Source organism: Prionailurus bengalensis, chromosome D2 (assembly GCF_016509475.1).
Source record: "Prionailurus bengalensis isolate Pbe53 chromosome D2, Fcat_Pben_1.1_paternal_pri, whole genome shotgun sequence".
In the NCBI taxonomy this organism is placed as follows: Eukaryota; Metazoa; Chordata; class Mammalia; order Carnivora; family Felidae; genus Prionailurus; species Prionailurus bengalensis.
Genome location: NC_057351.1, coordinates 69073649 through 69096761, shown reverse-complemented (window position 1 = coordinate 69096761; position 23113 = coordinate 69073649). Strand labels below are relative to the sequence as shown.

The 23113-nt window shown below is 43.4% G+C and overlaps 1 protein-coding gene across 1 annotated transcript in view; it reads left to right on the top strand.

The window, feature by feature from the left end:
* The window catches only part of LOC122492637 (guanylate cyclase 2G-like), a 43273-nt gene that overhangs the window by 17858 nt on the left and 2302 nt on the right, over positions 1-23113 (top strand). Inside the window, 10 exon segments of the mRNA XM_043596120.1 lie at positions 182-286; positions 809-880; positions 7903-8071; positions 10121-10243; positions 10246-10275; positions 16028-16202; positions 17796-17935; positions 18836-19029; positions 20970-21144; positions 22550-22648. Of these exon segments, the coding sequence (XP_043452055.1) occupies positions 182-286; positions 809-880; positions 7903-8071; positions 10121-10243; positions 10246-10275; positions 16028-16202; positions 17796-17935; positions 18836-19029; positions 20970-21144; positions 22550-22648 (1282 nt within the window).

The following is a 23113-nucleotide window of genomic DNA, read 5'->3' as shown; positions in this document are numbered from 1 at the left end:
GCTGTACGATCTTCAACACATTATTTTACTGTTGAGCATCAGTTTCCTCATCTGTAAATGGGAACAGTCAGAGTTCCTTTCTCACAGGGTCTTTGTGAGAATTAAGTGTATGTAAAGCACACAGCAGAGTTCCCAGCACAGAAGACGTACTACGATCATAAGCTATTATTATTATTTTCAGGTATATGAAGTAGGGCATGAAAACATTGTCCCCTTCTTTGGCACTTGCACAGAACCACCCAATGTCTGCATTGTCACCCAGTATTGCAAAAAAGGGAGTCTTACGGTAAGCGAACTAGTAAACCTTACTTCAGGTTAGATTAATAGCAGCTAATAAAGAACTCGTCAATGTTTTGCCCTTTATCCAAGAACAGTCCCTCTCTGGTTTAATTGCAAGACCTGCATTATCTTGTTGGGCCGCCTACAGGGGATACAACTAGCAGTGGAATTGCCAACAGTCAATTTTTCTTTGCTCTGGGTGGAGATTGCCTGAGCCTGTTTTTGTTGCCTAAGACACTATTGCTACTTCTGAATTGTGTTTCTGGACCCCCTCCTACCCATAGTATGTGACCATTGGCTTCATGTCTGGAAAAAGGAAGCATTTATAAGACTCCAGACTTAACAATGAGTCAGGTTATAATATCTCCTGGGAAATTTCGAGTATTGGCTGTAGATTACTCTGCCTCAGGTGGCTATATTGGTTCTGGTCAAAATGATCCAACATATTAGAATCAAAACTATTCAGCACACAAAACTCCCTGTGCTTCGGGTTGAGTCAATGGTGATAATCTGAGTAACTGTCTTTCAGGATGTTTTGAGAAACTCAGATAATGAGATGGATTGGATATTCAAACTCTCATTTGCATATGACATTGTCAAGGTGAGTACGGCATAAAACTTAAGGAACAAATCCCATAGCGTTTTTGAGTTGTTCCGTGTTTTTGGTGAAGTTGAACTGTAATCTTTCCTGAAAACTCTGATCTTGCTCAGATCTCCTCAAAGTGATTGCACTTAAAACTCACCACTTCAGTCAGGTTTTCCATTCTTTTCACCCTCCTCGATTTCAAGTAGGCACACTAAAGTTGAAAGGGACGCTAGGTTTATCCAGTACCCAAAGAGCAGAGTATTTACATTTCAGGGTAGAACTTTTTACCCCGAAGAAAATCTAATTACTAGGCCATGAAGCAAGCTGGGGAGGAAGATTCCCAATACCCCTTCTTTCTGCCTAGTTTTTGATTCCTTTCCCCAGAAAATGGGAATTGGTGCCACAATTGCCTCAAAGCTCTTGACCTGAGAGGTGGGCTATGGATGCAGATCTGGAAGCTGTACAAGCAGGCAGCAGAGTCTTTCCTTTGGGCAAAGAGGGCTGTGGTGTTTGAAAAAAAAAAAAAGTAATAATAGTAGCAATCGCAGTACTTGTGGCCTTGTAGCTAAAGTATATTTAGTGATTATTTTTGCCCGCTTTCTACCCCTGTGTGTATTAACTTATTTAATTCTCACAACAAAATATGAGGTAGATCTATCATAGCTCCATTTCACAGATGGAAGGGGAGTATGGGGAGCAGCACGTCAGTGTGGCCCAGCTAAGTCTATCCTCCTCACCCCGGGCTAAAATCCAGCCTCATTTTGTAAACTTGCCCTGCCTGCTTTCACCATCAGAGGGGACTATGCCCACAACCTGGGAGTGGGTCTTGGTGAGGAAGTCCCTCAGTCTGACACATGGGCAGCAGGACAGGACTGGCCATCATCTGTCAATCAACAGTCCATTCATCCACCAACAGACTCCTTTAGGTTGAGACTTGGCCTGGGTGTTGTGAGGAACACAGGGTGAAATATAAGCTCTGCCCTCCTGCAGTAGTGACTGGTGAGTGACTTTGGAAAGTCACTTCCCCTCTCTGGACCTCAGCTTCCATGTGCGTTCAATAGATGAGGTTGGCCTGACTAATATCAAAGAGGTTTTTTCTTTTTTCTCTAGGATTTGATTGCTCCTTATTTCGGAGAAGCTGAATCTTACGGGCCTTGTGAAACTTCGGTTTCCTGGGCTTTAGTGGAAACCGGAATATTGTAATTACCAAGAAAGGTAGACAAATTGAAATCGCCTATGACTGGGTCCTCCCGGACAACCATGGGCCACCACTGTCATTATTTTAGTAAAACTGTATGGAACATCTATTTAGGGTTGGCCTTACTCTGGGAACTGTCATAAGAAGACAAGGACTTGTTTTCATCGCTAGATGGAATAAAATCTAGGTACAGAAAAAAAGTTAGGAAATATACATATAAAATTAAATGGTGGGATAGTTATAAATAGGATCTGATGTGGCATCCTTTTCTACCCTGGACTCCTCTCTCCTTCCCTTCACCCATACTCTCTTCCCTTCCTATCAAGCCCAGAGAAGTATTCTAGACTCCAGGGATCTGTCTCCTGCCCCAGCCAAAACAGATGACATCATGTATATTTGTTATGAAGAGAAAACGAGTAAGTTAGCTGTCCCCAGGTAAGATACGAATAACTAATAGATTTAGCTTTTTCCATCGGCATTTGGTTTTTGAGAGGAGATAACCCAAAAGTTTCTCTGGAGAAATGCTAGGGTAGGTGATAATGGCACTCTGAAAGGAAAGTCTCCCTGGTATTAATCAGTCCTTTCAGGTCACTGAGTCTCTATCCCCTGCTCCATGCCAGGGGAACCAAAGACAGCTGGACACCTTGTTTTAGAAGGATTGCTGTCTTCTGAAATGGAGCATGCGCATTATGGGACAGTGTAAGGAAGTCATAATGAGTTCAGTCAAGGTACATTTAGGCGCTTCAAGGTCAATTACTCTGCCAGAATTCCTTCGAAAGGGACTAGTAGTAACATAAAATTCACGAAAGCTTCTCAGAGATTTCCCATTGGTGACCCAGGCACTGGGCCAAACTCTGTGCGTCAGATTGTGCTTCTGGCCATCACATATCAATCATAAAAACAATTCCTCTCCTGATGTTTATTTGACCAGAACACTCTCGATGCCAGGTACCAGAGAAATTCCGAGATGCCACAGACTTTTCAAGTCAACCGACATATATTGACTGAGCACCTAATTTGACTGAGACCCAATTCTGGGCATGGAGGGCACAGAAGAATTGGCTCATTGTGCTGTTCCTGAAGAGTTCAACCCAGTGGAGCCAGGCCTGGGAAGGAGCTTTGGAGATTATAATACTCTTCTCGAGTGAGGGATGGGACTTCAATTTCTAAGTAAGAGAAGTCTTAATGGATTAAGAGGATGAGAGCAGTTGGCATTGAAGTTGTCTTGGGTGTTTGAACCCTGGCTTTCCACTACTGACCAGGTGACCTTACCTACCTTGAGCCTCAGTGTCCCTGTGTATAAAATAAAGATAACAACAGTCCCCATCTCGTAGAGTTGTTGCGAGAACTAAGATATGCTCAGCACTGTGCTTACCCATTAATAGGTATATACCAAATATCATTTGTTAGGTGAAGCAGTAGTGTTGCTGTTATCACAGATAACTCCATCACTAGTACTAAAAAAATGTACAGTCAAAAAATTTATTCCCCCAACAGTCCTATGGGATGAATTAGCACTGTCCAAAAAATACCAGCTGCATGGGACTACTAACCACTGGTAACGTAGGTAGCTCCAACTGAAGTGTGCGGTAAGTGTAAAATTCACACCAGATTCAAAGAATTAGTAAAAATATCTCACTATTTCTATATTGATTACATGTTGAAATAAGTTTTTTAAATACATTGGGCTAAGTAAAATATATCATTAAAAGTAATTTTACCTATTTAACTGAACAAGTGAAAATTATACACGTAGCTTGCACTGTGTTTCTATTGGACAGTGTTCTTAATAACCAGCAATTCAGGCCACTATTCGTTCACTTTTAACTCCAATATTAATAAAATTAATAGTTACTCCATTTTCAAGAGGCAATAAAATGAGGCTTAGTGAAGGTGAAGTAACCACCCAACTGGTAAGAGGGAGGTTGGGATTTGCAACCAGTCTGTCTCCAAAGGCTGAGTTCTTCCTTCCATGTTCTGCTTCTTGCCTGTATAAAGTACAAGAGACCCCAAATGTGGGATGCAGAAATGAGAGCACTGGGGGTACCCCCCACTCAACTTTCCATGAGGGGAGTAAATGTAACTAGCAGACAGGTCGGTAATAGAATTGCAAAAAGTGCATGAGATCTGGCACATAAATCATAAACCTCTCAGTTCTACTTGGCCTGTGACAATACACATAAAATCATACTTTTCCACCACAACAGGAAAAGAAAAAGAACTGAAGATATGTGTGGTGTCTCTTAAAGAGGACTCCATTTCTAGGATTTCCACTGTATCCCAAACATCTCCTAATGGAATGTGCTCTGTTAATAAACCTGGACCTCAGGAGTGATCAGTGGTGACCAGATGTAAAATGTCTCCTGCCTAGGGCGGGCCTGGCTCTAGCAAGGCCAGGGACAGTTGTGAGGGTCAGGGACAGCCCTGCTGCATGGGGAGGTCTCCATGAGGTGAGAGAGAATTCTTGATTGGACAGAGGTCTCCCCAGATTACGTGCCCAGACCTTGGCTTGTTGAGCCTCACTGGAGAATTCCAGAGACGGCCCCCAGACAGCCCCCTCTGGGTTCAAGTGAGTGGGTTGCAGTCCCAAAATGTGATTGAACTCTATCATCTCAAAAAACAAACAAGCCTCCTGAATTTGGGGGTAGGAGTAGGAATGGTGTATCCACTGCCCTGGGGGTTTCCTCACTGCTTTCTGCATTAGCCTGTATTTCTTTTTTTTTTTTTTTAAGTTTATTTATTTATTTTGAGAGAGAAAGAGAATGAGTAGGGGCGGGCAGAGAGAGAGAGGGAGAGAGAATCCGAAGCAGGCTCATACTGTCAGCACGGAGCCTGATGTGGGACTCGAACTCACGAACTGTGAGGTCATGATCTGAGCTGAAACCAAGAGTCAGACACTTAACTGACTGAGCCACCCAGGCACCCCAGACTGAATTTCTAATGCGTTATTGGCTCAGGAGTTTTACTAAAGCAGGATGGTGACTCAGACTATGATCACTGCTGGAGGGAGAGTGAGTCCCTGAGCTGGTGACCAAGAGGCCCAAGGACCCCATCTCTGGGTGCAATAGTCCACTCAGGGCCTCCTCACATTCATCTTTTCTGGAACATTGAGTGCTATGTACCACACCCATGGGTGACATCACCCCCCTTCTCAGCTGGGCTTGAGAGTCATTTGAACCTCCTATCATGGTGTTAGGAGAATAGGTGTGCTTTGACCGCCCCGCCGCCCTGGCCTCCTGGACAATCACCAGGACACCGGAAACAATAAAAGCTAATGATTTAGAAGCGGCTGTACTTTGAAGGCAACCCAACCTGGGTTTATATTCCAGCTTTGCCCTCACTCTTCAGGAGCAGTTTAAAACTGTGAGTTTCCTCATTGGGAAACAGAGAATGGGAATATTAATCTATCTCCAGAAAGACCAAATGTGATAATATGTATAAAGCACCCTGCACAATGCATAGTACAAAGTGCTCAAAGAAAGGTTTATTGATATTTATTTGTTCATCACAGGTCCACATCACAGTGAGAATCTCCATGGACCCTGGTGGCTTCAATGCAATGCTCAGTCACTCCTCACTCTCTGCCCTTCAGAGCTTTCTTTCTTCAGTCGAGGACATTTGTGCAGTTGGTCAAGGACAGGGACTTGGGACTCGGACTGTACTTATTCCCAGTCCTGCTCCACTGCGGGCCAGCGATGTGACCTGGGGCAGGTTAACTTCTTCATTTCTCCCTTTCCCTATTTGTAAAATGAGGTCAATGACAATACCACCTGACTCTACAAGGTCACTACGGGAATTACACGAGCTAGTTTAAATAAGGGACTTAGAATGGATGTCACATAAGGTTAGCATGATAACCTTAAAAAAAAGTATCCAGTAAGACCCTTGAGAAAGACACTGTCATTTTCACTCTTGCTCTGAAACCTCTTGGGTGAGGCAGGTGTGAGGAGATCCATGCTACTCAGGCTAATGCAATTAAAATGGCTCTGTGACAGCCCCATACCTGTGACATACTCAGGTTGCTGGCTCTCTACCAGCTCCCACGCTAAGTATTTTGAAAATGAATGGTTCAGAGATTCAGATCAAAGATCTAAAGAAACTTTATGTAGGTATTTCAACTCCAGGAGACAGGAAATGTTGAATAAATATTACAGAAATGTCTTGTTGTGAAGCCATCAAGGAAGGTAAGGAAACAAAGACCCCAGGATCATAAACAGTGGGTCCCCCTATCCCCCTGCACTGTTACAGTTACTTCCAAAACATAGTCAGCCCGTCCCCTTAGCCTTCGTTTCATTGCTTCTAGGTCTGCCCTTGGAAATTTCAGAGAAATACAAACATCCATCAATCAGATCCTGCTTCAAATGTGACCGTTCTCATTTTCAAATTCATCTCTTCTCTATCTAGCCTCCCCAAATACCTGTTTCCCTCCTCAATCCCAGGTCTTTCTTTAAAGCCCTTCCCTGCCTATGGAAAGATCTGTGCACTCTGCCCTCGTCTCCTTGCCAAATGAGTGTGCCCTTTGCCTTCATGACTCACCTCCTTTAGCAAACTCTTCCTGTTGGCACACTTTCCCCATTCTGATTAGTCTCTTTGGGTTCCTTCGCATCCAGCTTGGCTTGTGCCACACACAATCCATAGTTAATGTAGGCTCTTCTGTTCAGGTCCAACCATTGGTCTTTTCTTTTTAAGCTCCCCAGGTGATTTTAATGGGCGGCCAAGATGTGAAACAGTAGAGGAGGCCAGCTGTTCTCAGACTGTGTGCACATGAATCTCCTGGGGATTGGGTTAAAATGCACAGTCTGATTTGGTACATCTGGGCAGGGCCTGAGACTCTGCATTTCTGCCAAGCTCCCAGGTGCTGTTGGTGCTGCTGGTCCCAAGGCCATGTTTCAAGTGGTGGGGATCTAGACAGTCCTATCTTGTAGATGGTGAAATTGAGGCCCAGCCAGGTGAAGTGTCTTGCTTGAAGAGACCGAGCGGTGAAGTGGAGATGTGATGTATGCCTTCTGACTCTGGTGTTCTTTCTGGGCCTTTCATAAATAATGGTACTTTATTATTGCATAATAATAATAGATATAAATGTTTAAGAACATGGCAGATGACATGAGAATTTTCCAACGTTCCTCATTTTATTGCTTTTCCCCTCAAAGTGTTCAAACAGGACCCTAAAGTGCATATAATATAATATAATATAATATAATATAATATAATATAATATTATTATAGAATCATTACATGTAGGTAGGAGTAGAATATAACTTGCAACATGTAGGTAATAAAAGAATATTCTTAATTACATAGTGTTGTTTCCAAGTTGATTTTTTTAATCATTTTTATACACATTTTTCATGATAATTTTTGGTGGGTGTTTACTTTGTGTCATGCACCATGTCTGGTGTCTCATACGCATTATTGCATTTAATCTCCACAGCCTCCCTCTGAGGTAGAGATCGTCACATCCATTTTGATGAGAAAAATGAGGCTTATGGGGTCAAGTAACTTGCTCTCTGCTAAGTGTTAGAGCTGGGATTTCAATTCAGGAGTCTGACCACTTAGTCAGACTCTATTTTGTTTAGCTTATTGGAGCTTATTTATTTTAGGCTGGCCTTGCCTTCATGGCTGCACACTGGGGAGCCAGAAATAGTTTCCCCTACTTGGGTGACACTATCCAGGTTGACCCAAGGGCAAGGGGCTGTTAGTGGTTCTTGAACAGATGAACATAGAGATGGGCGGTTCCCCTCCTCTGGGTCATGTTTCTTCCCATCTGTTTCTGTCTGTGTCTTCCAGCAGGTTCCATTGGCCCCTACGCTAATTCATTTGCTTATTTTCACTCTTCCAGGGCATGCTGTTCCTCCACAGGAGCCCCCTGGGGTCCCACAGCAACCTGAAGCCTTCCAACTGCCTGGTGGACAGTCAGATGCAGGTGAAACTGACAGGCTTTGGGCTGTGGGAGTTCAAGTACGGCCGGATGTACAGAGCATACAACGAGGAACCGACAGACCACTAGGGTAACCACTGACAGATCGTGCACCCACTAGCCCACGTGGTAACGGGGCATCTGACCCCACCCTATTTCCTGAAGCTCACTCACAGGTGCCAGCAGGGGGCCTTCCTCTGGAGCTGACAGTGCGTGGTTGTTCTATTCACCCAAGGGAGCGGGAAAAAATAGCCTCCAGGGTGGTGAGTCCGTGGTGTGACGTCTGAATTAGAAGGTTAGGGCTCATCCTGGCCAGGCCGTGTGGCCCAAAGCGAGTCACCGGTCTTCTCCTTAGCCCCCTATACCCCACTACACTTCACCTGTGTTCTCAGCACACCATCTGCAGGCCCTTCAAAGACCATGGGTTCAGCGGTCCTACATCCTCTCGCTGCTCTGGTATCACTTGAGAAGCTTTACAAAATATGTGGGTGGCTGGGTCTCACCCCAGATATCTGAAGATGAAATCTGGGCATCAGCACTGTTTTTTAAAAACTCTCGGGGCACCTGGGTGGCTCAGTCGGTTAAACATCCACCTTTGATTTCGGCTCAGGTCGCGATCTCACAGTTCCTGAGTTCACGCCCCATGTTGAGCTCTGTGCTGATGGCACGGAGCCTGTTTGGGATTCTCTCTCTCCTTCTCCCTCTCTCAAAAATAAATAAATAAACCTTTCAAGTAAAATAAAATTAAATAGAAACAAAAACTCTCAAGTGATCCTGATGCGCATCTCAGGGCAAGACCTTCTGCCTGGAGTCAAACCCTCCTTTGCATATGAGCAAACTGAAGCTCGGACTCTTCCTTGTCCAAAGCTAGTGAGCAGTCTTGAGTCTTACCTCGCATGTATCCCAGCCGTCTGAACTCCTCTCCCTGGGGCAGCACATTGCCAACAGCTTTGCTGAGCGCATGCGAGGAGGTTCTGTAACACGGGATGAGGCCTGACAGAAAGACAAAGGGGGAAATTCTGAAAACCTGCTTGTAGTCACCCTACTTCCCCATCCCCCAGTATATTTTCTTTTAATGATTATAACCTACAATGAAATAAACCCATCAACCTCACACCAACAAATAAATGTAGGTATATAAAATATCAGGAACATAGAAATCTGTAAAGACAGAATGCGGACTGGGGGCTGGGGGTATAGGAAACAGAGAGAAACTGCTTAATGGCTGCAGGATTTTACTTTGAGGCCCTGGAAACGTTTTGGAAGTAGATAGGGTGGTTTGTTGTACAATCTTGCAAAGGGGCTAAATAACTAACACTGAATTGTTTGCTTTAAAAGGGTTCATTTTATGTTCTATGAATCGTACCTCTATAAGTTAGTTTTTTAAATGTAGACAATACAGGGGCGCCTGGGTGGCGCAGTCGGTTAAGCGTCCGACTTCAGCCAGGTCACGGTCTCGCGGTCCGTGGGTTCGAGCCCCGCGTCAGGCTCTGGGCTGATGGCTCAGAGCCTGGAGCCTGGTTCCAATTCTGTGTCTCCCTCTGTCTCTGCCCCTCCCCCGTTCATGCTCTGTCTCTCTCTGTCCCCAAAATAAATAAACGTTGAAAAAAAAATAAAAAAAAATGAATGTAGACAATACAGGGGTGCCTGGGTAGCTCAGTTGGGTAAGGGTCTGACTTCGGCTCAGGTCATGATCTCGTGGTTCATGAGTTCAAGCCCTGCATTGGGCTCTGTGCTGATAGCTCAGAGCCTGGCGCCTGCTTCAGATTCTCCTGCTCTCTCTGTCCCTCCCCCACTCACGCTCTCTCTCTGTCTCTCAAAAATGAATAAATGTTAAAAAAAAAACATTTTAATGTAGACAATCACAGAAAGGGGAAGGAAAATGAAAACTTCTTGTAACTGCACAATCAGGTGTTAACCACAGTTAAGATGTTAGTGCTTGTTCTTCTTGATCGTTCTGTCTGCATTCACGTACACACAGACCCCTTTTTGCTCTACAAGTCAGGCACCATTAGGGCGGATTTTTCGGGGGCGGGGTACTTTCAGTTCTGTGTTTTCCTGAGAAAGAGGGGTGACTTTTCCGTTTCTGCCTGTCCCTCTCCCACTCCATGCTTCTCTCATGACACCCGTTGCTTTGCAGAGCTCTACTGGACGGCCCCAGAGCTGCTGCGGCTTCCAGAGGCACCCCGGTCAGGCACCCCAAAGGGAGATGTTTACAGCTTTGCCATCCTGATGACGGAGCTGATCCACCACCAGAACCACGGACATTTGCTGACTTCAACGAGATGCCAGACGGTAAAGCTGAAAGTCTCTTTGGCAGGCTTTGGTCATGTGGGCTAGCTTTTATTTCTTATATTTGCAGGGGGCAGGGTGGGGGCAGTGGCAGGCTAGCTTTTAAATGATTGTTTTTTATGAAGTGTTCATCAACTTATTATTTATTCCATTGTTTTTCTGTCTTAAAGTTTCTTTTTTTTTAATTAAAAAAAGTAGTTGCCGTTTGCTTACAAAAACAATCAAAGAGCTCAGAACTACATACTTTATTATAGCAGAGTGATCCTGTTGGAAAATGAGTCAGGTCATGTCACTTCTGGTCACAACATCCTCCCCTGGCTTCCCATTTGGGGAATGAAAACTAAGCCCTTACAGTGGCCGACAGGATCACCAAAGGCCTCTGACCTGGCCTCTGACATTCTTTATTAGGGTCTTATGGCTGCCATTCTAAGTTAACCACATACCTGCTGGGTGTAGTGGACAGAAATGTATTTTCTTACAGTTGTATAAGGCAGAAGTTCAAAATCAAGGTTTGGCAGGGCTGTGCTCCCTCTAGAAGCTTTAGGGAAGATCGGTTCTCTGCTTTGTCCAGCTTTTGGGGGTTGGTCCAGATTTCATGGGCTTGTGGTCACATTTCTCCAATCTCTGCCTTCACTTTGACGTTGCCTCCTCCTCTGTATATGTCTCTTTTGTCTGTGTCTTATAAGGACATTTGTCATTGGATTAGGGTCCACTTGGAAATCTGAAATGACCTCCTCAACCCAAGATAATTAACTATACCTGCAAAGACCTTTTTTTCCAAATAAGGTCACGTTCGCAGGTTCTGGACGTTAGGACATGGACATATTCTTTGAGAAACAAAGTTCACTTCAATACACCTTTCTAATTCCATCTCCTATGGTTTGCTCATTTCAGTCATGCCGGCCACCTTCATGTGCCTCCAACATGCCAGACACATTTCTACCCCAGAACCTTTGCACACACTGTTCCCTCTGCCTGGATATCTTTCATCTCATATGTGTATACACAAATTTACCTCAATCTTTCTTAAGGACTACAGAATTTTCATTGTAAGGATAGGCTGTGTATTATTGATTGATGCACAGTTTGGTTGTTTTCCATTTTTCTTGCCATTACAGTTGATGCAGTGAGCAGCCTTGTATCTTTGTGGGCTTGAGATTGAAGAGATAAATGTATTTTAAGTATATTTAATTTTTTAAATAAATGCTGCCCAGTTGTCTTTATAAGATATATTTAGGCTCATTTTTTTGCTGAGGTGTCTCTTAACACACATCCCGTCATGGAATTAAGGGCAGAAGCTGGGGAGATAAAGCAAAATTTGATCAAGAATGATAAAAAAAAAAAAAAGTATAGTAGGTGTAACCCCCCAGCACTGTTATCTTCCACCTTGGCTGTGCCCTGGAATTACCTGGGGAACTTTAAAAACTACTGATGCCTGGATCTTGGCCTAGGAGGTGCTGATGCTATCGATCTGGGTGGCTGCCTGGGCATCAGCATTTGCAGGTGATTCCAACATGCAGCTCATGTTGAGAACCACTGTCTGAGAACAAGCATAGGGAGGTGTGCATGTGTTAGTTGCTAAATCAACTCAGCCCACCTTTCCCTCCTGGTTTTTCTTCTTTATCACCATGCCTACTTTTTCTAGTCCATTCCCAATGGCCACCCTCAAGTTTCATTGTTAGATCATGCATTCCCTGGAGAATTTCAAGTCAGGATCCTTTCTCAATGTATATAGTTACTTTAAAAATGGATTCCACTTTCTAATTTATGGCCAAGTGAAAAAGAGGGGAGACTAATCCAAAAAGGGTCATTCAAATCCAAGGGCAACTGACTTTAGAACCAAGAAGCCACTCAGATATTCCAAGAGTGAGCCCAGGAAGGATCCCAGCCACACTCACTAAGCTCAGCTGCCATCCGGTTGCACCAGGTGGGGTGGGGGCAGGGTGGGAAGACTGTACCCAATTGGTATATTTGCCTCTCATTGTAGTCTTATGCCCACAAAGTTCAATGAAAGCTGGCCATATGGGACTATGTATACACAGGACTGCAATCAGGGAAAGTACAAGGTGCACCTAATTTGTGGCCAAACACGCTTCTCCCATTAACATCTCATACTTCCCTACAAACAGTCCTGGTGCTGGGGACTGAATAGATATTGATGTCCTGTGCACACTAGACCAGTGGTTTTCAAATGTTAGTTGGTGTCAGAATTACCTGTAGGACTTGTTAAAAAAAAAAAAGAATTGCTGGGTCCCACCCTTAGGGTCTCAGACTCAGTAGGTCTGGGGCAAGGCCTGAGAATTTGCATTTTTCTCAAGTTCCCAGATGATGTTGAAGATCCACAGTTTTGAGAAGCCTAGTGCAACCCTAGACTAGCAGCTTCAGCATCGCCTGGGCACTTATTAGAAAAGCAAATTTTCAGGCCTGGCTCCAGGCCTTTGGAATTGGAAACTTTGGGGATAGGCCCAGAAGCTGTGCTTTAAGAAGCCCCCCACCCTGATTCTGATGCACACCGAAGAAGAAGAACAATGACAATGACAATAGAGTGACTGGTGACTGGTGGATTATGGAATGGCTGCATGTTACTAGCTCATAAACACGTGTTCCGAGGTGCAGGCCCATGATGTGAATTTGAACCCATGGTTCAAAGTTTTTTTTATCATTTTATTGATTCTCTCATGATATTTCTTAGAGCTGAGGATAAGAAAGCAGAAGATGCAACAATAGTAATTCTTCAGTGACTTCTTTTAAAACCATTGTTGTCCCATGTCTCAAATTACACTTAATTTGGGATGTAAAACACAATTACCCATAGAACTTTCTTATGTACAGTCCTTCAGATTATTTTTAGGCATTGAAAGTGTGCATTTAAACACAAGCATGTAGGGGTGCCTGGGTGGCTCAGTCGGTTGAGCGTCCGACTTAGCTCAGGTCATGATCTCGCGGTCCATGAGTTTGAGCCCCGCGTCGGGCTCTGTGCTGACAGCTCAGAGCCTGGAGCCTGTTTTGGTTTCTGTGTCTCCCTCTCTCATTGACCCTCCCCCATTCATGCTCTGTCTCTCTGTCTCAAAAATAAATAAACGTTAACAAAAAAAGAATTTGAACACAAGCATGTACATTTACAAAAAAACAAGATCATATTTTACACAGTGTTATAACTTGTATTTATTCTTATTCTTTTTTTCTTTTTTTTTTTATCTTTATTTATTTTTGAGAGAGAGAGACAGAGTGTGAGCGGGGGAGGAACAGAGACAGAGGGAGACACAGAATCTGATGCAGGCTCCAGGCTCTGAGCTGTCAGCACAGAGCCTGACATTATTTCTCCTCCTCCTCCTCCTCCTCCTTCTTCTTCTTAAGCAAAGGCCATACTCTTTTAGATTCCCTTAGTTTTCAACCCAATGTCCTCTTCTGCCCCAGCATCCCATCCAGGACATCATGCTGCATTTAGCCATCATGTCTGTCTAAGCTCTTCAAGAATGTTCCTTAAACTATAATTCTAATGACATTGTACTTTCGAGGAGTACTGGCCAGGTATTTTGTAGAATGTTTCTCACTTGGGATTTGTCTCATTATTTTTCTTCCTTATGATGAGACTGGACTTATATGTCTTGAGAGGAAGGCTACAGGGGTAAATTGTCATGTTCGTCACATCATGTCAAGGGTACATACGACCAACCTGACTATCTGTTGACTATCATGTTGACCAACATGACTGTTGATATTGACCTGGCTGAGGCTTGTCAGGTTTCTCCACCATAGAGCTACCCTTGGTTCCCCTCTTCCTATACTGTCCCCCGAAGAAAGAAGTCACTATGTGAAGTCCACACTTAAGGAGTGGGGTGTTGCACTCTACTACCCTGCGTGGAGACTATGTAAACTATTTGGGATTTTTCTCCACAGGAGGTTTGTCTCTTCTCTCCCACTTATGTATTTATTCAATTATTGGTATTATATTGTATTGTATTGTATTATTATGCATATCTATATTATAACATATGTGTATATTTTATATTATATATTACACTATATCTTTATTTTATCCTCTGAATTGTAATCTAATACTACTTTATTTTACTGCTCCAGTTGTTTCATCTTCAGCCATTCCATTTCAATTGATTTCTGTGTACCTTTGATATAAACCCATTGCTGTGTTTTGATTTGGTTTGTTTAGTACCGCCTTGCTTCCTGGTGGCATGAGAGGCTTCAGCCTCCTCTTGTATTTCCCTGCCTCAGTCCTAGAATCAGCCATGTCTTCAAGGACACTGGTTCTTTTTTATTGGAGGATGATATTAGAAACCAAGACCTGGATGCTGACTGTGCTCATTGCAACCGGGGTGTTGTTGCTTCTAGCCCCTCTCAGTGGACACAGTAAGGAAAAGCATGTGCACACTAGCCTCAGTGTATACACATTCTCATATCTGCGTCTACCCATCTGTATCTATACTAAGCTAAGCATGAGTTCATATTAACATCTCCAACACCATTACTTACCACCACACGGTTCATTTATTCCAGTGTCCCCCCCCCCCCCCCCCGCCTCTATCCATAGCCTCCCTTTCCAACAGTGAGATCCTGGCTCCCACCATCTGCCATCCATTTATTTATTTATTTATTTATTTATTTATCCAATCCCAGTATATGTGTCTAGTACTTGCAAAGTTTTTCTTCTGTCCCCAGTCTTGCCATCTACAATACAGCGATTATGAATGGGTCCTTTTGTTTAGTCTTAATGGTCTTGAGTCATTTCAGAAGTGCCTAAGTCAGCCGGTGATGTCATATAGTTATAATACATCCCCTTCAGCGAGGCAATGTCATACAGTTATAATACAGGTAGATTCTTTTGTCACAGTTTGCCTCTATCTTGGAGTTGTCCAACCTCCCAACTGATATTGTTAAAAATTTGTGTTCTTTGGGGTTTACTCTCTGTGCAGTAAAGTTCTACGGGTTTTGGCAAATACACAGTGTCATGTACCCTATAGACAGTCTCATCACCTTAAATAAATCCCTGGTGACTTATGTGTTCAGCACCTTCTCCTCCCCAAGCTCCTAATGGTATCTCACCTGTTTTCTGTCTCTATAATTTTGCCTTTTCTAGAATGTCATATAAACAGAATCATACAGCGTGTAGCCTTTTCAGACTACCCTTTTATACTTAGTAAAATGCCCTTAAGATTCATCCATGTTGTTACACCCACAGTATTTTTACACAAAAACATGTATACGTTGTTCTCAAATTATTATTTCCTCTGAAAAACCTGGTATAGCAGAATGTTTAATAAATGTCAGTAGAAGCCAATGCACAAGTGAAAGAAAATAGGTTTACAAAGTTGGACACCGAGGCAGCACATGATGGTGACATTTATTATTTGTTAAAATAACTTTTATGTGACATTTTATATGGAATGCAAATTGCAAAAGGTGTGCTTTGCGGGTTTCCCATCCCAGATGCTTATACACTCCTGAAGTCACATAGAGATATGCTTTACTTCAAGACAAGTTCCATTGGAAGAAAAACAACTTAATCTAAAAACAGATTCATTAGAAGGTGCTGATATGTTTTACAGTAGGATTCTTCATTTTCCACGAGGATCCCAAATATTTCTCATAAAATGTTCAGGTTTCTCTGAAATTCCAATCTGTTCAATATACTTATACATTCAATTCACAAATTTAAGAGCACATATGTTTAAAGTGAAGTGTACTACATGGCCCAAAGCTCAGACATTTTACTATTTAAACCCTAAATGAATTTCAGAAATCATCAGCCATATCAAAGACCCCATGGCCTCAGTTCCACTCCAAGCTTCCCTGTCAGAGAAGGGCAATGAAAAGATTGTGGCCATGGCGAGAGCATGTTGGGATGAATCTCCAGAGAAAAGGCCCACTTTCTCTTCCATCAAGAAAATTTTATGAGAATCCAGTTCCAAAGGGTGAGTTAGATGTGTGACATTTTCTCCCAATCATTTAACCATTAGAATTTTATTTTTTATAAAATATCTTTAATGTTTATTTTATTTATTTTGAGAGAGAGAGCACAAGCAGGGAAGGAGCAGAGAGCGAGGGAGAGAGAAATAATTCCACGCAGGCTCTGCACCATCAGTGGAGAGCCGGACGTGGGGCTCAGTCTCCCGAACAGCAAGATGGTGACCTGAGCAGAAATCAAGAGTCGGATTCTTAACAGACTGAGCCACCCAGGTGCCACTAACTATTAGAATTTTAAAACTACATGGCTGTGACTGGTTCTGTGTGGCCCACCCCATTCATTCATTCCTCCACTCATTCAGTTATTTATCCATTCATTCATTTATTCATCATATACCCACTCAATGCCTGTCACATGCAAAGCACCGTGTTACATGCTGGCTAGAGTTGGGTGATTAATTCTCCCTTTATTTCATTAATGACACAAAAGTGTATCAGACATCAGCACATCCATTGTCCTCCTTTGTCCATTCCAGATATCTCTAATCAATCAAGGCTCTCTTTCCCAGGGAATTTTGACATGACCTCAGAATGTTTTCCAAACCAGCATTCCAAAGGTCATGGCTCATCAGTTGGGGTTGGACTATAGTATAAGAAACTATTCACCAACCTTAGAGTAAGTCATCAGCTTGAATTATTCATGCCTCTCAAACAACCTCCTCGACAGTAGCTTGTTTCACATTAGGATAGCTGTGTCATCTTTTGGCACATTGAACATAGGCAGACATAGCCATGATAGAAGTAGCCTGAGATTATAGAAGGACCCTGGGCCGGGATTCTGGCATCTACTCCTAACTTGGCCAGTCTGCTATGCATTCTTAACACAACAGCCCTGTATTCTGTATTTTCCACATCAAAATTGTTTTGAATGGTATGTCTTGGGTCAGTCATGACTTTTACTTAAAAAAATCTGGTCCCCGATGTTAAAGCAAGTCTATTTCCTATGTGAGCCTCAGTTTCCTCATCTGAAAAATGGGGTATTTAAATGATTTTTCTGAAGACCCTTCTAAAACAAGAGCCTACAGGGTCTAGAAGTGCCCCCTTACATATGTCATCCAAAAGGAAAATAGTTGGTATTATTCAGGGGGAAAAAAAGACCCATCCTGAAATGTACATTTTTGGCTGACCATGATGATAATATGGAGCATATTGGGAAATGGGAGAGTGCCAGTGAAGGCCACCATTTGCTGAGTACCTGCTGAGTGCCAGACACAGCTGTAGGCACTGTGTACCCATCATCTCCCTGGATCCTCAGAAAAGCCCTATGAGGTATGCATTATTATCCTCATTTTCCAGATGAAGAAACTGAGGCTTGGAGAAATGAAGGGTGTAGAACAAGATCACAGAGCTGGTAAAGGGCAGTCTCTGTCCCACCCCATGGCTTCACTGCCATTGTCATTCCACTGCTGTCCATTGGCGCCCTTAGGTAGGAAACCTTCAGGGTGATACATGTTTTCTTGGAACGTATAGCTGGATGTTGTGCTCTACTGTGACCCTAATGTTCTTGGAAAAAAAGATGTTCATTTTGGGTTCTTTTAAAGCCGTGTGAACATCCTAGACAGTATGGTGAGCAAGCTGGAGGTGTATGCCAATCACCTGGAGGACGTGGTGGAAGAGAGGACCAACCAGCTGATGGCGGAGAAGAGGAAGGTGGATAGGCTTCTGTCCACAATGCTGCCAAGGTATTCCAAAGCACTGGGGGCCTTGACAAAGGACCCAGAAAGCAATAGCGTCACTATCTAAGGGGCCCCATGTACAGAGTACTTTTTTGTTCTTTTCCTAAGAGGAACTCAGGTTCTTCTAAATGAGTCAAGCATTTTGCAGGCAATTTGGTACACCCTGTAAACGGAGATAGAGGCAAAGGCCCTGCCTGAAATCTTGAATTCACAGGAGTAGAGAATGTCTCTTAACAGGGAAGATGGCGGATGCAGCTATGGGAGACAGACCACTAGATGGCGCTTTAGTGTCATGAGTCTGATTAATAGCTAGTTTCTCAGTACTTCAGATTGTGCTCCAAAGACTGCATAGTACAATATGCACTCATGACTTCAGATTCAAAACTTGCTTCATTTTTGGCTCTGCTTGCACCTTTACACTGTCTAAAAACTTGGCAGAAGCGTCGGCTATTAAAACTTCTGCACCCTTCTTGCGTGTCTTGACAGAGATGGAGTTAGGGATTTGAAGGTGTTAATGTGAGATTGGTTGATTGAAGCAAACGCATTGGCTTGTGGATTGATGGATGCTTCCTTTTGCTTCACATCTGCAAATTGCATTTTTACACTCAAATGCTATAGCCAATAGAGAAAAATGGGATGCGCTCCGGGAGAAAAATCCTTACTGCAAAGGCATTTCTGTGACCTGCCCCCCAGGTCTAGTTTATACCCACCAATTAAAATATCTCTTCAGAGAAAATGCAAGTAGAAAAATGGGTGTCAAAAGAATCCCTTTAGATGATGGATTTTGTTGACCGAAAATCTAATCCACTGAAGCAAAAGGACCTATCGGAAAGATTTTGCAGGGGTTTGTAGGAGGCAAGATGAATAAGAGTCCGTTCAAAACCAATCTCTATTCTTTGGTTTCGGCTTCACTGGAGAACAGCTCATAGCTGGAAGGTCCGTGGCACCAGAACATTTTGAGTCTGTGATAACCTTTTTCTCCGACATTGTTGGATTCACAAAACTGTGTTCTCTCAGCTTCCCCTTGCAAGTGGTAAAGCTGCTTAATGACCTGTACAGCTTATTTGATCACATCATTAAAACATATGATGTGTATAAGGTGAGACATACCCCGGGGCTGTGAGGGAACATGCTCCTTGTCCGCCGACTCTAGGACGTGAGTAAGGATGGACCCGGAGGAAGGCTCTATTTCAGGCTGGCAGTCCATCTCAATTCATGGCAGAAACTCAATATTTTATTCCTGTTTGTTTTCTTGGAAAAAGGCTTGATTAATCACAGATGAATGTGCTTGTCAATAATCCCCAGTTGCTTCTTGTTTCTTTCCATTATTTTATCTGGCTGTTAACACATTTCTAGAGAGGCACTGCCCTTCTTCTGGCTAATCCCTCCAGTTCCCTCCAGAATATATTTCCTTCAGATTCAGAGAGGCTCACCTTTAAAGGTTGTTTTTGGACCCTGTGTGAGTCTCACTGCTGTTACCGTGATCCTTAGCAATGCAGGTGAAGACAGACTCCTAAGTTTAGATGATCAGAATTATGGCTGAAATGAGAACGTCTGCCTAGTGCTACTTGGGGGTATGTATGAATATGGTCACCCGGAGTAAAAACTGATTTTTCAGGGAAGGATAGCAACAATGAATAATTTAGCTTCATTTAAGTGGTGAGGATGATGGTTGCTTCAGGTGTTTTCTGAGTTTTCTGATGGGGCCACATCATGACTGTGGGGTTCCCAAGCTCACATGTGCCTGGGACAAGTCACAGGTGGATCGTGATTGCAGGGCTTTACCTGTGGCCTGGGGGCTGGGGAGATTTGGGGGATAGTGTGGTCATGTCCCCCAGTGACATGCCTTTAATAGTTATCCCTAATGTTCCCCCCACAGATATTGCCTCTGTTTAAGGGTGAAAGAAAGGTGTGTGGATAATCTCCAAGAGCAGATCACACATACCTCAAAACAAAAGCTACTCTGCTTAGGAGGGCTTCCTCTGGGATTTCTTCTTGGCATTGTTTTCTGGGTTATGTTTTGCATGAGTTAATACTAAATCAGTTTCAATGTCCAAAGGATGTACCCATGGTGGGGAGAGGTAGCCTAGAAGCAATCTGACTTGTATATAGGTTGATTTTGTGTCATTCTGGGGTGACCAGTAGACAGAGGTATTTTCACTGCCTGGCTAATGCCTGAAATTCCACCTTTACCACATCATCTTTGGATTCTGCTAAAATGCAAATGTATCTGGAAAGAGCTGTATCTTTAATTTTTTTTAACGTTTATTTATTTTTGAGAGACAGAGAGAGACAAAGCAGGAGCGGGGGAGGGGCAGAGAGGGAGACACAGAATCCGAAGCACGCTCCAGGCTCTGAGCTGTCAGCACTGAGCCCAATGCGGGGCTCAAACCCATGAACTGTGAGATCATGACCTGAGCTGAAGTCAGAGGCTTAACTGACTAAGCCACCCAGGCGCCCCAGGGCTGTATCTTTAGAGTTGACACTGGTCATTGGTTCTCTAATGAGAATAAGGAATCTGAAAGTTAATTTTATTAGGATTTATTAGGGGAGAGAAGAGGACAGATCAGGCAGATACATGCATTTATACATAAGTGTATATATTGTGTATAATGTATAGATATGTATAAATGTATTGAAGAGCCATTGTATGGGGTGAAGACATTTCTGGTTGGGTAAGATGAATTCCACTTGATGGATGCATGTGATCCCTCAAGATTTACCCTATTCCCACACTACTGTCTGTTTAACTGGTTTTAAACTTGAGGAAATATGGTCACCACCACTATCAAATTTCAGAGGAGAAAACAGTGACTGTGCATAGGAGGGCTCAGGGAAGAAAGCTTTGTGGAAGAACCAGGACAAGAGCAGAAACGTGAGGAAATGCTGGGGCGTGGATGGAGTGGAGGTCGGGGAGTATGAGTCTCCAAAGTGCAGGGAATGCAGGGCTCAGTAACAAAGGGCCTTGGTCTCTGACCCCACCGCTACTCCAGCCTTTTTCTTGGAGAACACAAGGCCACTCTGTTGCTTTATTTTCAGGTTGAAACCATTGGAGATGCATACATGGGTGCTAGCGGACTTCCTATCCGCAATGGAATCCAGCATGTGGACGAGATTGCCACGATGTCCTTACGTTTCCTCAGTGCCACTGTCCACTTCCAGATTGGGCACATGCCTGAGGAGAAGCTCAGGATCAGGAATGGCATCCACACAGGTAGCCAGCCCTGATGCCAGGTGGCCTTATGGTCCAGGTATGGCAGCAGGTGGTTCTGGATTCAAGTCCTAAGTCTGACATTTTTAGGACCTGGAAATTGAATGGTAGCATCTTTTGAGGGAAACAAAAGTTCACATTGTCTTTGCACACGTATTTCCAGTTAGCCAGATTACTTGGTAACAGCAAAGATACCCAGAGACTCCAAGGTGTTAAACCAAAAGTTAGGAGGAGACCAAAAAGTAGGACAGTTATACCAGGCTACTTTCCCCCCATGCCTCTGCATCAAATGCCCTTTGATCTGGTCTGGTTTTTGTCAAACTCATGGGCAGGTGACCTGTGCAAAAGTGACCAGCACTTGGCTTAATGCTCTTCTGTCTCAATTTCTTAGTTATTAATATAATAATATTATAATATTAATTTTCTTAATTTCTTAATAATTTTTGAATGAGGGTTCCCTTATTTTTATTTTAGACTGGGCCCTGCAAACTATGTAGCTAGCCCTGCTCCTACCTGTCCTCCAGGGCTTGACCAAAGTAAAACCTGACCCCTAATCAGCATTAGTGCCCCAGTTGTTTTGTTTCCATCTCTAGTGCGTGAATAACACTGTCATTAATTTCTGCCTTAGCTTGGTTGTCATAACAAAATACCACAGACTAAGTGACTTAAACAACAGATATTTATTTTCTCACAGTTCTAGAGGCTGGGAAGTCCAAGATCAGGGTTCCAGCATGGTCAGGGTCTAGTGAGAATCCTCTTCCTATCTTGCCAAAGCCTGCCTTCTGATTATGTCTTCATATAGCGGAGAGAGAGAGCCTTGCGGTCTCCTTCTCTTTTCATAAGGGCACTAATCCCACCATGAGGGCCCTACCCTCATAACCTCATCTAAACCTAATTATCTCCCAAAGGCCCTACTTTTTAATACCATCATATTGAGGGTTAGGGCTTCAATATGTGAATGAGGAAGGGGGTTACAAACATTCAGTTAATTATAATGGGGCGCCTGAGTGGCTCAGTCGGTTGAGCGTCCGACTTTGGCTTGGATCTTGATCTCATGGTTCATGGGTTCGAGCCCCACATCGGGCTCTGTGCGGATGGCTCAGAGCCTGGAGCCTGCTTCACATTCTGTCTCTCTCTCTCTGCTCCTCCCCTGCTCACATGTTCTCTCTGTCTCTGACTCTCAAAAATAAGTAAGGATTAAAAAAAAATTTATAATTGATTATGTCGTTTTCCACCAAAAGTCTGTGGGTTCTGTAGGTTGCCTCTATGCAGACCCTAAGATCTATTGCCAACCTTTGCCTAGGCACTTGAGTATTTGTTGAATTGCCTTTGTTGACTTAATGTGTATCACGAGTCCAGCCCTCGGGGAGTGCAGGTTGGCTATGCCCTTCTGTTCTTCTCTTCGTAGGTCCTGTAGTGGCTGGTGTGGTGGGAATCACCATGCCCAGGTACTGTCTGTTCGGAGACACTGTGAACATGGCATCCAGAATGGAAAGCAGCAGTTTGCGTGGGTACTGTTTGCAGAACTTTGCGAATACAAGATCACTGTCCCTCTAGTCTCCTATCTTTAACCAGAGGGTGTTTTTAGAAGACCCATTTTCATTTTGTCTACTATTTTCTGTTTGGAGGATAAGATCATCACCTCAGACAACATTGATCACAAACTTTGTAGACAGGGTTTTGTGTAGTGCTTGCTATGAGAACACATATGACTTCCTTCCAAGATTTTCAATTCTAAACAGTCAAGGACACATATAATAAGATCATTTAAAGGAAGAGCAGAAGTTGGCAAGCTTTTCCCATACAGGGCCAGCCAGTAACTATTTTAGGGTTTATGGGCCATAGTCTCTGTTACTTAACTACTGTTGTAGTATGAAAGCAGCCATTTATAACATACGAATGATGGGTAAGGCCATATTCCAATAAAACTTTATTTGTAAACACAAGTGGTGGGCTGGATTTGGCTGGAGGG